Genomic DNA, 17,875 nt, shown 5'->3' on the forward strand with positions numbered 1-17,875 from the left:
CAAACTTAAGAACTTTTGTACAAGGGACACTAACAATTTGAAAATGCATATGAAAAACAAGAAAAGACACAAAACAAAAAAATGTAAAGATCAACAAAGAAAATCATCAAGAACAACTTAAAGATCATGAAGAACATAATGCATGAATTTTCAAAAATTTTAAGAAAATTAAATTAAAAAAATGCAGTTGACACCAAACTTAAAATTTGACACAAGACTCAAACAAGAAACACAAAATTTTTTTGGTTTTTATGATTTTATTAAACTTTTTGTATTTTTTTGAAATTATTTTGGAAAAAGAAAATAAAGAAATTCAAAATTTTTAATAAGAATTCTAGGATTCATGCAATGTTAGTCTAAAGCTTCTGTCCAAAAGAATTAGACATGGCCAAATGGCCAGCCAAACTTTAGCATAACAAATATAATGACGACCTTTCTACAACGGAAAGTGGAAACCTCAATCCAAAAGATTAGACATGGCTTAACAGCCAGCCAGGCTTCACATATCATTATGAAGCTCTAGAATTCATTCTCAAAAAATTTTTTTGAATGATTTTTCAAAAAAAATTTTTCGAAATATTTTTTTAAAAGCTTTTTGAAAAGAAAATAAAGGTTGAAACAAGAAAGAAGGTTACCTAATCTAAGCAATAAGATGAACCGTCAGTTATCCAAACTCGAACAATCCCCGGCAACGGCACCAAAAACTTGGTGCACGAAATTGTGATCACACTTTTCACAACTCCGGTACAACTAACCAGCAAGTGCACTGGGTCGTCCAAGTAATACCTTACGCGAGTAAGGGTCGATCCCACGAAGATTGCCGACTTGAAGCAAGCTATGGTTATCCTGTAAATCTTAGTCAGGAGGATTCAAATGGTTATGAGGTTTTGATAATTAAAAGATAAATAAAACATAAAATAAAATAAGATACTTATGTAATTCATTGGTGGGAATTTCAGATAAGTGTTTGGAGATGCTTTGTTGCTTCTGAACCTCTGCTTTCCTATTGTCTTCATCCAATCATGCGTGCTCCCTTCCATGGCAAGCTGTATGTTGGTGGATCACCGTTGTCAATGGCTACCATCAGTCCTCTCAGTGAAAATGGTCTAGGTACAGTTTCTATATCGCTAATCAACTGTCGGATCTCTCGTCTCGGATGAAAAATACTAGGCACAGCTACCGCACGGCTAATCATCTATCGGTTCTCACTTGTGTCAGAATAGGATCTCTCTATCCTTTTTCACACTGTCATGGCGCCCAACATTCGTGAATTTGAAACTCGTCACAGTCATCCCATCCCAGATCCTACTCGGAATACCACAGATAAGGTTTAGACTTTTCGGATCTCAAAAATGCTGCCAATTGGTTCTAGCCTCTACCACGAAGGTTCTAATCTCACAGATTCGAATGCTTTATTGTTAGGAGAGGCAAGTCAAATCCGTGGATCAGAGACCCAAGAGACTATACTCCGGCTGTCGTCTAATGACTACGTTGAACATCATGTAAACCGCTTATGGTTGTCAGAAACGCAGATATTGGCTAAGCGAGTAACGAAGATAGTGGGTGATTGTCACGGTCACCCCTTCATTCTGACTTAACTGAATTAAGTATGAGAGTATATCTTGGAGAAGAAGTACGCGTTAATTAAAAGAGAAACAATAGTACTTGAATTAATTCATGAAGAACAGCAAAGCTCCGCATCTTAATCTATGAGGTGTAGAAACTCCACCGTAGAAAATACATAAGAGAAAAAGGTCTAGGCATGGCCGAATGGCCAGCCTCCCCAAATGAAAAATTGCATAAGCCTATAAGTCCAAAGATGTGAATACAATAGTAAAAAGTGCTATTTTACTGAACTAGTTACTAAGGATTACAGAAAATAAGTAACTAAGTATAGATAGTGTAGAAATCCACTTTCGGGGCCCACTTGGTATGTGCTTGGGCTGAGCATTGAGCTATACACGTGCAGAAATCCAGTTCTGATGCCAGTTCTGGCATTTTATGCCAGAAAAGGGTCTCTAGTGGGCGTTTAAACGCCAGTTTGGACCATCAAATCTCGGGCAAAGTATGGACTATTAAATATTACTGGAAAGCCCAAGATGTCTACTTTCTAACACAATTCAGAGTGCACCAATTAGGCTTCTGTAGCTCCAGAAAGGCCACTTCGAGTGCAGGAGGGTCAGAATCCAACAGCATCTACAGTCCTTTCTCAGCCTCTGAATCAGACTTTTGCTCAGATCCCTCAATTTCAGCCAGAAAATACCTGAAATTACAGAAAAATACATGAACTCACAGTAAAGTCTAGAAATGTGATTTTTGCATAAAAACTAAGAAAAATATAATAAAAAGTAACTAAAACATACTAAAAACTACCTAAAAATAATGCCAAAAAGCGTATAAATTATCCGCTCATCACCTGCACTTCTATTCTTCTCTTCTGCCAAGTTTACCTTTCTGTTCATATTGAGTTTGATTCACTTTCATGCAATCTAATTTTTCTACACTTGTTCTTTGAGCTATGATTCACTAAACCCCAATTCATTAGGGGAGGAGCTCTATTATATTTCACATGATTGAGTGAACTTCTTCTTCTTCTCAATTCATTTGTGTATCTATAGGATATCCTCTATTTTGGTTGAGATTCATTCACTCCAGAAGGGGGTTTGAATCTGTTGAATGCTTGTGTGAACCTCAGAAGGGGAATCATGGGCATTAGAATTGGAGCTCTATCCTTCACAATTCTCTTGACCAACACTATTCGAGAGGAATTGAGGTCTTGAGAATTTGTGTGGCTTATGGATAAGAGAATATACTTAACCTCTTCTCATGACAATTGGATCAAGGAATTGGCAAGATTGATTGTGAAGAGAGAGATTGGGTTGCCAAGGAATTGGGATCCAATCAATTTCAATCTGCCATAGATCTACTCATATGATTGAGAAAGGAGTTGAGATTCATTCGATTCATGATGAATTATGATATCTCTAATCCCTGATGAATCTTTCTTTTTAGTTGTTCTTCATTTAGTTGCTTTGAATTTACTGCTTCCTTACATTTCTCAGCACCCAATTCCCATTTACATTTGATGCAATTTACATTCTGCACTTTAAATTCCTTGCAATTTATTTTCTGTTGATCCAATTTCACTCAATTCACCCATTGTTAGATTGACTAGACTAATCACCTCACTAAAGTTGCTTGATCCATCAATCTTCGTGGGATCGACCTTACGCAGGTGAGTTTTACTACTTGATGCGACCCAGTATACTTGCCGGTTAATTACGTGAAAACTAATTTTTACGTATCAAGTTTTTGGCGTCGTTGCCGGGGATTAATTGAGATCGACAATGATTAAGTAGATGATAAGTCTAGATTAAGCATTTTCTTTGTTTTTGTCATTTTAAGTTCTGTTAATTTTCTATTTTCTTCTGAGACTAAGGTGTTTGTATTATTGCCTCACTAAGAAATTATCCTCTGTGACATGAGGAATTTCACTTTTCATTGGTGATTGTGTTTTACAAAATTCAAATGGAGTTCACCTCATCTTTTGATTAAACAAATTTCATGGGATATTGTCCACCATCACAAAATGACTATTCTAATGGTGGCTGGGAATATCCCCAAGAAATGACAGATTATGAGCAATCCACCCAGTGGGGATATGCTCTAGAGCCACAAAATTATCAAGAAAATTTCATGGGATATTGCCCACCACCACAAAATAATTCATGTCATTATGCTAATGGTAGATGGGAGTATCAACAAGGAATGATAGAGTATGAACACCTCTCAAAGACACAAGATGACCCATATTTTGATGAATCTAACAACTACTCATGTTGTGGCTGGGAGTGTCAAAACCAAGGAGATGTTAGTGCTCCATATTCTATTTATCAAGAGACATCGTCACTTGATTGTGCCTTCAATACATTCATGCAAGATTGCTCCCCAGGACCACAAAATGATCCACATTGTGATGAATTCGACAATTACTCAAGTTGTGGGTGGGAGGATCAAAATCAAAGAGCACTCAATGTTCCATACTCCATTGATCAAGAGCTATCATCACTTGAGCGTGCCTTCAATTCATTTATGCAAAATTGTCCAACCTCACCTCCCAGTTTTTCATTTGAAAATTCTTCATCACTTGAATATGGCTCAACACAAAATTCTTTCCAAAATCCATATGATTCATTTCACCAACCACAAAAAACATCTGATTACCCATAAAATTCATTCCATATCTCTCAACACAATTTCACCATAATACCCACAAGCCCACAAAATCTGCCCCAACCTTCTTCTCTCTTGCTACAAGCAGAACAATGCCTTGAAAGTGCCATAGAATTTTAGGAAAGAGCTAGAGAACTCTTGGAAAGATGAACAATTATTGGAAAGTCAAGAACAATCCTGGAAAGAACGAGAAATCCTCTTCAAGAAGATGGATGGGCACTTAGAGCAAACAAGGAAGCACTTAGGAGTGCTAAGCAAGGAGAATGAGGACCAATCTGTGAGTGGGGAAGTGGAAGAAGAGGCCCCTATATCAAGTGAAATTTCACTAAAGAATGAGGTTGTGGAGGTATATGAGCCTAGGATTCCATATCCACAGAGGCTACTTGAGGTGACAGAGGAACATGAAAATTTGCTCCCAAAGGACTCAATGGAAGATCATATAGAAGAAAGGGAGGAAGCCAATCAAGGAAGTTCACACTCAATTGAAGCAGAGAGCTACATAGATAAAGGGTTCATTGAACCACCAACTCAAGAGGCTTTTGATGAAGAGGATACTCCAACAATCACACAACAACCAAGTCTTGATGTCAAAGAAGTGAAGGCAACTAACAAAAGCACTGAAAGAAGGATTGTGACCAAGCAACAAGGGACCACACTTATGAAGAAGAAAAGGTCAACCACAAGCAATCCAACCCCTGCTGCGCCAACAAGCAAAGCAAATCAAGCAAATAACAAAATAAAGCTTGCTGGGAAGAGGCTAAAATAGGGGGCATCAACTTGCTCTTCCTTCCCCTTGAGGTCATTCCTCTTAACAAACTGGAAGAAGAGGAAGAAAGTTGAGAACAACATGTCAAGCTAATGACATTAAAAGAGCGCTTGTTGGGAGGCAACCCAACTGTAGGTAACATTTCTTTTCTTTGCTTGGTTTATTTTCAAATAAGTTGGCATATGATTGCATTCTAAGTTTGGTGTTGCCCTGCAACAATCTATTTTCAATCTTTTTGGATGATTGCATTAATTCCAAGAGAAAGTATCACACTAAGTTTGGTGTGCCACTTATTTTTCTATACAATGAGTCCAGAAACAGCACTTGGTTGTACAATCATAATGCCTTTGCTTCTTAGGCATGCAGTGTTATCTTTGTTTTGGTGTGACACATTTTCTTTCCCTTTGTTTTAGTCATTTCTTTTTTTTATATATAATTTCTTTTATTTTGTCCCCAACTGTTTGTGTTAATGCCTCACCAAGAAATCCTTACTCGTGGCATCTCATGCTCTTGGTGACTGTGTTATTAACATAGAACAGTTTCTTTCTTTTACTTAGTTTTCTTTCAAATAAATTGGCATATGATTGCATTCTATGTTTGGTGTTACTATGCAACAAAATTCTTTCCAATCTTTACTAGATACTTGCATCAATTCCAAGTGAAAGTGTCACACTAAGTCTAGTGTGCCACTCATGTTCCATGCAATGTATCATGCACGCCACTTATTCATACAATCATATTGTCTCTGTTTTACTTCTTGTGCCTTTATTGTATCCTTAATTTTGCTTGCTTAAGCATATGCATTATTCACATTTCATTGTGTAAGACACTCATGACTCATCACCAGTCCCATCACCACTATTTTAATTGTTGCTTGAGGATAAGCAATCATTCTAAGTCTGGTGTGGGAAGGGGAAGAATAGGAGGAAAATGACAATAACAGTTAAGATGAACTACAAGGTGGTAAAGTTCATTTTCCTCTTATTTATTTTTAGTACATTCAATTGCATGATTGTCTCTTATTTTCTCTGTATGCATGTGTGTTATGAATAAGCATAGATTGAATTTTGAATTGTAACATGTTGCTGTGATATTATGACTGCCATTTTGAATTTTGTGAGTTCAAAGCAACTTAGTTTCATGATCATAAACAAACAAGGTCATTAAAGAACTTAGCATGGGCATATAAGTATTGGAAGGCTAGTATGATTAACTATTGCTCAATTGCAATTGAATTTTGTTTAATTGAAGTTTTCATCTAGGACATTTTATGAAATCTTTGAAATCATCAAAACCTTGAAAAAGCAAATGCAGTTAAGGCAAGGACAGAAAAAGGGGAAAGAATGAGAAAGCTGAAGGCTCTGAGTACCAATGACAATTGTCAAGTACTTATGGTGTTTATGTATCAAGCAAAAAGCTTGAAAATAAAACACTTAGAGTCAAGGTTAGGCTCAAGTGCAAAAGCACTCCCTCAAAGCTCAAGGCTTTGAGCATCAATGATTAGAGAATAAAGAAAAGAAACAATTGAGCTAAAAGAGTCCTCTAATTAAATGCTTGTGGTGCTTATGTTTCAAGTGGTAATACTTGAAAACAAAGCATTTAGAGTCGTAGCTTTTCTCATGGTGCAAAGCACCCAAGAGGATAAGCTAAGAAGAGAATTAAAAGCTTGTTTCAAGGAAGGAACATAAAGAAAAGATTTTATAAAATGAGCTAGATAGAAGCATCAATCATTTGAATTTCTTTTGTGATTATAGCATGCATAGAAAGCTAGCCAACCATGAACATCACTTGCTATTCTTCTCACCTTGGATTGTTAAAACTTTATTGCATGATTCTTTTCTTGCTTAGGGACAAGCAAGGTTTAAGTTTGGTGTTGTGATGACAGCGCATCATGTTCTATTTTTCTATGCTTTTTCATAAATGATTAATGTATAATTATTGAGTGTTTTAGTGCTTAAATAGTATATTGCTTTGATGTTTTGATTTTGATCTACTTTATAGAAAATGATGAAAAAAGAAGCAAAAAGCACAAATTAAGCTCAAAAGAAGAAAAGAAGAAATTTTGGGGCACACTTTTAAGTTTGAGCACGCTTTGGAATCTTAGACTACGCTTTTAAAAGCGTGGACCAAGATTAAATCAAGGAAGCTTGGCGCTTCGTTTTTCTCTAAGAGCGCTACGTTCATCTCCATAGCACCATACATGACCAAGAGCGTTCTTAGGCAAGAGCGCTACATTCTTCACCCAAGAGCGCCTGCGATAACGGAGTAGAAAAATTTGGCTAGCGACAAGTACGCGTGGATGACGCGTACGCGTCAATGTAACATATTAGAAGAAGCATGCAAACGCGTGAATGAAACGCAGCGTGAAAGTGGCATTTTTGAAGGGCCACGCGTACGCGTGAGTGACGCGTACGCGTGGGTGACGCGTACGCGTGGGAGAGCGCTTTTGGCGCAAATGCTATGCTCTCAAGGAGAGCACTGCAATGGACGCGTAGGCGTGTAGCACGCGTACGCGTGGATGTGCCAAATGCTGAACAACGCGTACGCGTAAGGAACGCGTACGCGTGGGTACCCAAGCACTACGCTCTCCTAAAAAACGCTACGCTCCTCTGAAGCAGCCCCTTTGGCTCAATTTACATCACTTCGAGCCTATTTAAACTGCAAGTAAGCAAGCCCACAATTGTCAACCAATCAAGGCCACAAGAATCATCTAGAATAGTTAATTTTCATTTGATTGTAATTGTTTTTAATTTCATTTCAATTTGTTATTTAGACTAGCTTATAAATAGGTGTTACTTTCATAGAAAAAAGGGAAGGCTGTAGTAGGAGTATGAGTAGAAAAGGGCTCAGGCTGGAGGATTAGAGACTCCAGAGCTCTCTTGGAGGATTAGAGACTCCAGAGAGCTTAGCATAGTTTAGATACACTTTTATTTTCTACAATTTTACATTTCAACTTGTATTGAGTTTAATTTCTATCCAATTTCAATTTCCTGCACTTCTAATCTTCTCTTCTGCCAAGTTTACCTTTCTGTTCATATTGAGTTTGATTCATTTTCATGCAATTTAATTTTTATGCACTTGTTCTTTAAGCTATGATTCACTAAATCCCAATTCATTAGGGGAGGAGCTCTATTATAATTCACATGATTGAGTGAACTTCTTCTTCTTCTCAATTCATTTGTGTAGCTATAGGATATTTTCTGTTTTGGGTGAGATTCATTCACTCCGGAAGGGGGTTTGAATCTGTTGAATGCTTGTGTGAGCCTCGGAAGGGGAATTATGGGCATTATAATTGGAGCTCTATCCTTCACAATTCTCTTGACCAACACTATTCGGGAGAAATTGAGGTCTTGAGAATTTGTGTGGCTCATAAATAAGAGAACATGCTTAACCTCTTATTATGACAATTGGAGCAAGGAATTGGCAAGATTGATTGTGAAGAGAGAGATTGGGTTGCCAAGGAATTGGGATCTAATCAATTTCAATCTGTCATAGATCTACTCATATGATTGTTAAAGGAGTTGAGATTCATTTGATTCATGATGGATTATGATATCTCCAATCCCTGATGAATCTTTCTTTTTGGTTGTTCTTTAATTTAATTTCTTTGAATTTACTACTTCTTTTCATTTTTCAGCACCCAATTCCCCTTTACATTTGATTCAATTTACATTCTGCACTTGAAATTCCTTGCAATTTATTTTCTACTGATCCAATTTCACTCAATTCACCCATTGTTAGCTTGACTAGACTAATCATCTAACTAAAGTTGCTTGATCCATCAATCCTCGTGGGATCGACCTTACTCACGTGAGTTTTACTACTTGATGCGACCCGGTATACTCTCCAGTTAATTACGTGAAAACTAATTTTTATGTATCAGTCATTAATACCCAAAAACTTGTCTCTCAACAAATTTCCACCGGCAAGTATACTGGAGTGTCGTCAAGTAAAAACTCACAATAGAGTGAGGTCGAATCTCACAGGGATTGGTTGGTTGATTAATTTTGATTAGAGAATTGTTCTAGTTGAACTAAAGCAGAATTTGAATTTAGGTTTGTAGAATTTAAATTGGCAGAAAACTTAAATTGCAAGAAATGTAAATAACTGATTGTAAATGACAGAAATTAAATTGCAAAAGAGAAATTGCAGGGAATTAAAGTGCAGAAGCTTAAATTGCAAGAAAGTAAATGGGAATAGGGATTGTTAAGCATAAATGTAACAGCAGAATTTAAAGAATATGTGAGATCAGAAATGGGAAGCTCATTGGGGTCAGGAGATGTTATAATCCTCCGGATCAAGTTCATTTTCATCTCTTCCTCAATCAATGCATTCATTGATCTCCTTGGCAATCTTAGGTGAATGAATCCTAATTCCTTGGCAATCCACTCTCTCTAAGCTTGAACAATTGCCCAATTCCTTGATTTAATTGCTCATTGGAAGAGATGAAGTATGGTCACTGATTATACCACATGTATTTCCAAATCAAAGTATTGGTAGGATTAAATGTCACAATATCCATCCGAATCCCAATCCGGTCCAACATGAGAAAGTAATTCTAGCATGATCTCCTCATTCCTCTACCAAGGTTCAGAGGAAATCCAATTATGGATAGCTTCTCTTCCAAGACAACTACCCAATTGGATGAAGACTGAAAGCTTTCTAGCAAAATCAAGAGAAAAGAAAGAAGAAGAAGAATGAAAACTAGTATTGATCCATTGAATTACAACAGAGCTTCCTAACCTAATGAAGATGGGTTTAGTTGTTCATAGCTCAAATCAAATCAAAATGAAAGAAAAGTACAGAGAAGTGTAGAAAGTACAAAAGAAATTATTGTAGAGTCTAATTCTAGATCTAGATCTCAGTTAGCCAAAAAGCCCCTTCTAACTTAGACTCTCTGCTATTTAAACACTTTCTTCAATTGGTCTTCAAGTCTTGGATGTGGGCCTTGGCCTTTTGTTGAAGCAGATTGAAGTGGATCTCCATGATGTTGAGGAGAGAGGTGCTCAATTGCATAGTTCTGGTATCAACGTTGGGGTCAACGTTTTTAAGCAAACGTTGGGTCGAACATTCTTTTAAAGAAAATAGATTCTGGGTCTTTTAAGCAACGTTTGACTCAATGTTGGGGCACTAACGTTCACCTATTCACGCGTATGCGTGGCCCACGCGTACACGTAAATGGTCGATTTGCCATTCCACGCATCTACATTCCATATGCGTCTGCGAGGTTGGAATGAAATGCCCGTCCAGGCGTACGCGTCATCGACGCGTACGCGTCGCTGCAAAGTTTCCAACTCCAGTTTTTTGAAAGCTTATCGTAAACGTTGGCCTTAGTGTTGGCTTGGCAACGTTCCCTCCAACGTTGGTCTACCCACGCGTGCGCGTCACCTACGCATGCGCGTGGATTGTCAAACTTCACGCCCACGCGTACGCGTTGCCTACGTGTGCGCGTCGATGCTTTTTTCTCAACTCCAGATTTGAGCCATGTATTGCGAGCGTTGGCCTCAGCGTTGGCTTGGCAATGTTCCCTCCAACGTTGGCCTATCCACGCATGTGCATCACCTACGCGTACACGTGGATTGTGTTTTTCAATTTTCAGAGAACATAACGTTAGGGGTAACGTTGGTGTACCAACATTCCCTCCAACGTTGGCACTAGAACATTGCTTTTCCTTGCCCTCCATCCACATTTGAGGCAACATTGGTGAGCCAACTTTGGCCACCAACGTTGCTTCCTCTTCTTCCTTTCATGGCCATTCTTCCTTGCCTTCCATGCTTCTTCCTTGCTTCTCTTTACCTATCATCAGTCAATATATGCATCAAAGCTTTGCTAGATTCACAAGAGTTTGCATTAATCTTAACAGACACATAATGCATCAAAACACTAACTTATTGCATCAAATTAATTAATCAAGGTATGCATGAACTTTTCATCCAAACACTAACTTATTGCCCAAGAAAGTGCATAAAACCTAATAAAAACAATAGAAAAAGGCTAGTGAAACTAGCCTAAGATGCCTTGGCATCACAACACCAAACTTAAATCTTACTTGTCCCCAAGCAAGTAGTGAATTATGAGAAGAATTGAATGCAAACAGAAGGCAATACATGTCCTTATTAGAAAGTAATTAAGTTTGATTGATGAGGTTTCATGCAGGATATGTTACAGCTCAACTTTTATTAGTTTCTAAGTGAGAAATGTCCATTTTATTCTTAACTAAGGTGCTGTCATGAATCCTTATTATTCACTAATCCTTGGTATTTGATTTCTTTGTTTTTCTTTTGCTGAGAACTTATTCTTCATTGCAGCTTAGTGTTATGTGTTACAGCAGCTTTTTAGCTTATTTTTCAGTCAACACATATACACCACAGACACTTGGCTCACAAATCATCTTAAGACATTGGTGCCCAACACCTCTTTGGGTCACTAAATGTCTTGTAACTAGGTTGCTCTTGATAGTGAACTTTTGGTTGATAATCCTGGGTTAGTTAACCCAAGTTACCAACTGTTGAAACACTCTTTAGAACCTATTCATCCAAGCAGATCCTAGTACAAAGGCACCACAGGCATATGTCTTAAGGTTCAAGCTATTGGTGTCTAGCTTATTCTTTGTTTCTTTCATTTTTGTTGCCACCTTTGGCTTTTCTTCCTTTCCTTCTTATTTGTTTTCTTTCTTCCAAGGATAATTATTCACTAAGGTTCCATAAACAGCAGCCAAGATTATACTAGAAAAAGATATTCCACCGTTAATTTTATTAGTGAACTAGCTACACAATCAAGCATATACCACCACTCAACCTTATTCTGTTTCCTACCAATTGGGACAATTTTACTTCTCTATTTCAAACATATTCTTTCATTGAATTTAAAAAGAAGGAGACAAGACATACATTTTAGCAAGATGAAGTTAAACCAAGCACTTAGACCAGCACACTTGATTGAAATTTAAAGAAAGCAAGCAACAACTTCAAATGTATTAAAAGTAAAATGAAAGCATGTTCTTTCTTATTGATAAACAAAGAGCAACACTGCCTTTCAATTCTTTGGTTGCTTTTCTTTGCTTGATTCCCTTCTTTTCTTCGGCTCTTGCTTCTTTTTGCTTCTTCTTTCTTCTAGCTGTTTTTCAGTCCCAAACTTCTCCTCATCCCACAGTCCAGCATCTTTCAACATTTACTTCATCTTTTCTATGTTTCTTCTACCTCTTATCATTTTTGCGTCCTTTGGTTGAGTGACCGTTTTGTATGGTGGGATTTCTTGATTCATGACAGGTATGCTAGCCACTAGATAGCTAAGCTGTGCTTGAATGTCTATATCATATGCCTAGCTTCTCCAACTGTATGGTATACATTCTTCCATTTATACACGTTCAGGATGTAGTTTGTTGCTCAGCTTGTTGTTCAGACAATTTATTGAAAGATTCTTGGAATTGGGCAAATTGCTCTCTTTGTAAATCCAAAAATCTTGCTTGGAAATCTCTTTGCTGGTCTATTATCCTCAACTGGAGCTCCTTCTGCTTTTCTTGCCTTCTCATGTATTGTAACTGGAACTCTTCTTGTTTTTCTTGAGCTTCTGTGTATTGTTGGGATAGCCTTTCAATAGCTTCTTGCATTTGGCTCATGCCCATGGTGGTTTGTGATGGGAATTGTTGCTCTTCTTCTTGTTCTTCTTCCTGTTGCTCTTCTCCTTGTGGTTCTTCCTTCCTTTGCCTCCTTTGGGGTCTCCTCCGTTGCTGGGCAACTATGATATTCATCATTCTCTCCAAGGTCATTGGCATGCCCAGGTTCAGCCAAATAGGATTTGCATCCTCTAGTGTCACCCTAGTTTTTATGCATAACCACATGATAGTGCTTGGGTAGTGGACCTAGGCTTCAGCAAAACTTTTTTCAGAGATCTTTTGAATGTTTTTTGCAATGATCTCATGGACTTTTATCTCCCCTCCTACCATGATGCAGTACAACATGGTGGCTCTTTTGATGTTCACTTCTAAAGTGTTTGCAGTGCCTAGGATTGATCTCCTTATAAGTTCATACCACCCTTTGGCTTATGGGATGGGATCCCCTCTTTTTATAAACCTTGGCTTTCCATGGAGGTCCCTCTCCTAGTCAGTATAAATTACACAAATATCACTAGCAATCTCATCAGAATCTGGATTGCCATTTATTCTCTCCTGGTAGCCAGGTTTATCAAAGTGTGCTGCTTTCAGGCCTAGGACCTTCATGAAGGTATTGGGACTAAAGTCAACCTCCACACCCCTTACATAACTTTTGTAAGTTGGGTTAATGGTTGTATCCGGCCTCACTGTATTGGCATAAAACTCCCTTATAATGCTAGCATTGATTCTGGTAATTGGGTTAGTGGGGAGCTCCCATTTCGTTTTCCTGATCTTCTCTCTAATCTCTGGGCATTCATCTTCAGGAAGCTAAAAAGGGATTTTTGGCAGTATCCCCTTGGGTCTCATCCATTCAAGTTGAATCTGGTGGAACAGTTATTTGAACTTCCATCTATCATAGTTGTTTTCATCCTCTTCAACAACAGGTTCTTTCCCTCTCCTTCTTTTAAAACTTGATGAAGATGCAATAGCTGCCTTAATTATTAGCCGAATAAAGGTAGAGAAATGGTGAGGAGGGATGGGTGGTGTTATGAAATATAGGATGAGAATATAGCTTGAGGGTAAAGTAAGGTTATGAAAGCAAATAGAACAAGAGTGATTTGTAGCACCAGAGAACACGGTTGGTGGAATTGACCATTGAGGAACACAAAACTGAATGTATGAATGCAAGAAGGTGAAGGATTGAAATATGAGGCACGGTCCAAGTGAAGCTATATGTAGCAACATTGATAAAGAATGGATGGTGAGAATGCTTTTTGAAAGGGTGAGAATGAATGGTATGCATGTAATGTTGAATGAGGACAAAGATTACCTCTTCATTGGGCATGTGGGGTCCGTCTTCTAGGTGATTCTCCCAACAATGTGTAGATTTGCACTTTCAAGGAATAGCTTCCAAAGTCATGTTACCCGCTTTTCTTCTTCATGCTAGTCGTACCCCGTCCCTTTTTGTCCGTTCCCTTCATCTTCTCTTTCCTATGCCTAAACAAGACAAAATTGAATTAAAAGAGATGGTGGTAAAATAAAACAAAAGCTGTGACTAAGAAAAACTTCTAAGTATTCCTTATGACACATCAATCAACCGTGACTCTTTTTATGCACTTACGTAGCCTTGGTGGGCACCAAACTTAGTGTTTGGCAATGTGGCTAAAAAAATTTAATTCCACCAAATAATTTATGTGAGAATCAATGAAACTTCTTGTCACCTTTGATTCATGCCTCATAAGGATCACCTCTTCTAAGCTTTAGAAAAAAAATAGCTCAAACTAATGCATGACATGGTTCACCTTTCATGAAATTTTAGCCTTAAAACAAGTTTGACCTTCCTTGATCTTATAGCATATGTCATAACACCAAACTTAATGTTTGGCTATATACTTCAAGAAAAATGAGTGAGAATACATTCCAAGATGGCAACATGATCATTATGCTTATAAAGCCATCTTAGAGTGCCCTTAGGCAGACCAAACTTAGAGAACAAACATATGCTAAATGTTTACTGCAAGTGTCAAATTTATTCATAAAGCTCAACTTCATGCTAGGAAACCATTGATTATGGATATTAAAGCAGTAAAAACAAGAATTCTAAAACATGGGCTACCTCCCATGGAGCACTCTTTTATTGTCACTAGCTTGACATTGGTTTTCTATTAGGGAGGGTTGTAATGTCTCAGGTCTTCTCCCCTCACAGTGAATTTGTCTCTGCTTGCCTTCTTGAGAATTTCTATATGCTCCAAGGATAGGATCCCATTAACTGTATATACCTGAGGCAGTTGAGATAGAATGGTAGGAAGATGAGGTGGAATTAATGGATGGTGGACTGATATCACTTGATCCCCTGGGGAAAAATTCTCTGTAGGGATCTTTTTGTTCTTTCATCTCCTTGGGATCTTCTTCCCAGTTCTCTTCTCTTCTTCAAGTTGTGCCTCCGTGGTTCTCAAGTCAGGAAGGTCTGTTGATTATTTCTTGTGAATCTTGTGGTCTCTGATCTTCTTTGGATTCCTTTGATTGTGATATTATTTAGACTTCTCATTTTTCTACCAAGCACGAATTCAGATTCTCTGGGGATGATTCATTAGGTGCTTCTTTCAGGTCTGTATCACCAGAATAAATCATCATGCATTCCTTCTCTTGATTTGGATCGTGTGAGGGTTTGAAGACATAGAAGGCGAGTTGTTCATCATGTATTCTCAATATCAACTCGCCTTGCTCAACAACTATGAGTGCTCTGGCAGTGGCTAAGAATGGTCTCCCCAGAATGATTGGATGAAGGTAGCTTTCTTCCATTCCAATAATAACAAAATCTGCAGGAAGAAAGTACTTCCCAACTTTCACCAGTATATTTTTAACCACTCCTAGTGCTAGTTTCTGGGTCTTGTCAGCCAATTGAAGGATCACATCTGTGGGTTTTAACTCATTAATTTACAGCTTCTTCATGAGAGATAGAGGCATTACATTTATGCTTGCTCTCATATCACAAAACCCTCTATCAATTGTTGTGTTTCCTATGGTATAGGGGATGTGAAAACTCCCTGGATCCTTCTTCTTTGTAGGCAAGTCCTTTTGGATGAGGGCACTTTATTCCTTATTCATCATTACTATTTGTCCTCCCTTCAGGGTACTTTTCTTGGTCAATAACTCCTTCATACATTTAATGTATGTGGGCATCTGTTGGAGAGCCTCAAGGAAGGGGATGTTGACATGAAGATACTTAAACACATCTAGAAATCTAGTGTATGTTTTCTCCTTCTCACTACCCATGAGTCTCTGGGGGAATGGTGCTTGTGGAACATAAGGTTTAAGGAATTCTTTCTCTTTTGGTTCCTTCCTTTGTACAAGGCTAGTCCCTTGTTCTATCTCTTCCATCTTATCCTCAAGAACTCCTTGGGTATGTTCTGTTGAATTGCTAATTTCTTCCTCCAAAACCTCCTCACTTGCGAGGGTAATTGCCTTGCATTCTTTCCATCTCACATTTTTTGTTCCTCCTCTTGTATTCTTCTCAGTGTCACTTGGGAACCTATCAGTAGGCTTAGGAATTTTCTGAGAAAAATATCCTACTTGGGATTCAATCTTCTTGATGGTTTCTCCTCGACTTTTCATACTAGCCCATACTTTGTCCTTGAATGTTCTGTTGTCTTGAACCACTGATGAACTGAAGTATTTATGGTTTAGAATTCATAATAAATTCTCGTTGCAAGTATAGCTTCTAAACCAAGCAATAATCCTTTCATACAAAAATTTTAGTTGTCACTTAAGCAAACCCAATAAAATTGATAACCGAAGTATTCAAACCTTGGGTCGTATCTCAAGGAATTGCAGGAAAGTATGATTTATTATTGGTTATGGAAAAAGGTATGTTTTTAGGTTTTTTGAAATAGAGGACAAGTAATTTAAATGGCAAGAAAAAATAAATTAATAATTATAAAGACTCTTGGCAAGGTATGAGGACTGGAAATCCCATCCTAGTTATCCTTATCAGGTGTGATGAGAATTTTTTATTGCTCTCACTTAGTTAACCCTCACTAAATAAAGGAAAGTCAAGTGGACCAATTAATTTGATCCTCAAGTCCTAGTCAACTCCTGTGGAAAGACTAGCTTTAGAGCAATCCAAATCAATCAGCGAATTCTAATTTTCAATCAACCGCTGAGTTTGATAACTCAAGTGTTACCAATTACTTAACCAAAGCCAAAAGGAGAAAAATCTAGATTAAATTGAAAGCATCATAAATAGAATAAAACAATCATAAATCTGAAATACCTCAAATTATATTAAGTAGAATATTCAAATCTAACATGGAAAGATTCACAAGCCAATTTGGCAACATAAATAATTAACAAGTAAAAGCATTAGAGTAACTAAAAGTAGAAGAGAACATAAAATTAAAGTTGGGAACATTGAACCTGGAATTTGGAGTAATAACCATAAAGTAAAAGGAATCCTGATTCTAAAACCTAAAAGAGAGGAGAGATCCTCTCTCTCTCAAAAATTACATCTAAAACCTAATAATTATCTATTCTGAATGTTGTATGAATTGTTGTTGTTGATTCCCCCATTCTCTGGCTTTTATTCTGTGTTTCTGAGCTTGGATCTGGGCCGAAAAAGGGCCTAGAAATCGCTGGGGGCGACTTCTGCATGTTTCTGCACATGGCGTCCGTCACGCGTGCGCGTGGGGCATGCGATCGTGTCATTTGGAGTTTTTTCCTTGTCACACGTACGCGTCGTTTGTGCTCTACGCTAGGTACGCATCCGCGTTGTCCATGCGTTCGCGTTGCTACCAATTTCTTCAAAACTCCATTTTGCGCGTTTCTTCCATTTTTGCATGTTTTCTTTCCGTCTTCTAAGCCATTCCTGCCCTATGAAGCCTGAAATTACTTAACACACAGATCACGGCATCGAATGGTAATATAAGATAATTGAAATAAATATTTTTAAATCATAGAAAATATGTTTTCACACATATCATAGAATAAGGAAGGAATCGTAAAACCATGCAATTCTTATGAATATTTGGGTGAAGAATTGATAAAAACACTTAATTGAGCACAAGATATATCATAAAATAGGGGTTTATCAACCTCCCCACACTTAAACATTAGCATGTCCTCATGCTAAATCCAAGAGAAAAAGGTGAAGGTAGAATGGTGGAATCTTATGCAATGCAATCTATTCTAAATGCAAGCTACCTAAATGAATCATGTAATTCTAATTACTATCCACCTATATATATAGATCTTACATGTGGTTAAATTGATTCATATTTTTAAGAAAT

General features: G+C 37.6%; 1 protein-coding gene across 1 annotated transcript; it reads right to left on the bottom strand.

The window, feature by feature from the left end:
• Window positions 15,684-16,205, bottom strand: LOC107607620. The gene has a single exon (XM_016309550.1). It carries the CDS (start codon window positions 16,203-16,205, stop codon window positions 15,684-15,686), a length of 522 nt encoding a protein of 173 aa, XP_016165036.1.

The sequence above is a fragment of the Arachis ipaensis genome, chromosome B07 (assembly GCF_000816755.2).
Source record: "Arachis ipaensis cultivar K30076 chromosome B07, Araip1.1, whole genome shotgun sequence".
NCBI classification, from domain to species: domain Eukaryota; kingdom Viridiplantae; phylum Streptophyta; class Magnoliopsida; order Fabales; family Fabaceae; genus Arachis; species Arachis ipaensis.

What these genes read in the sequence shown, in the direction of transcription:
- LOC107607620 (XM_016309550.1), bottom strand. Translation starts at nt 16,205, where the DNA reads ATGAAAAGTCGAGGAGAAACCATCAAGAAGATTGAATCCCAAGTAGGA.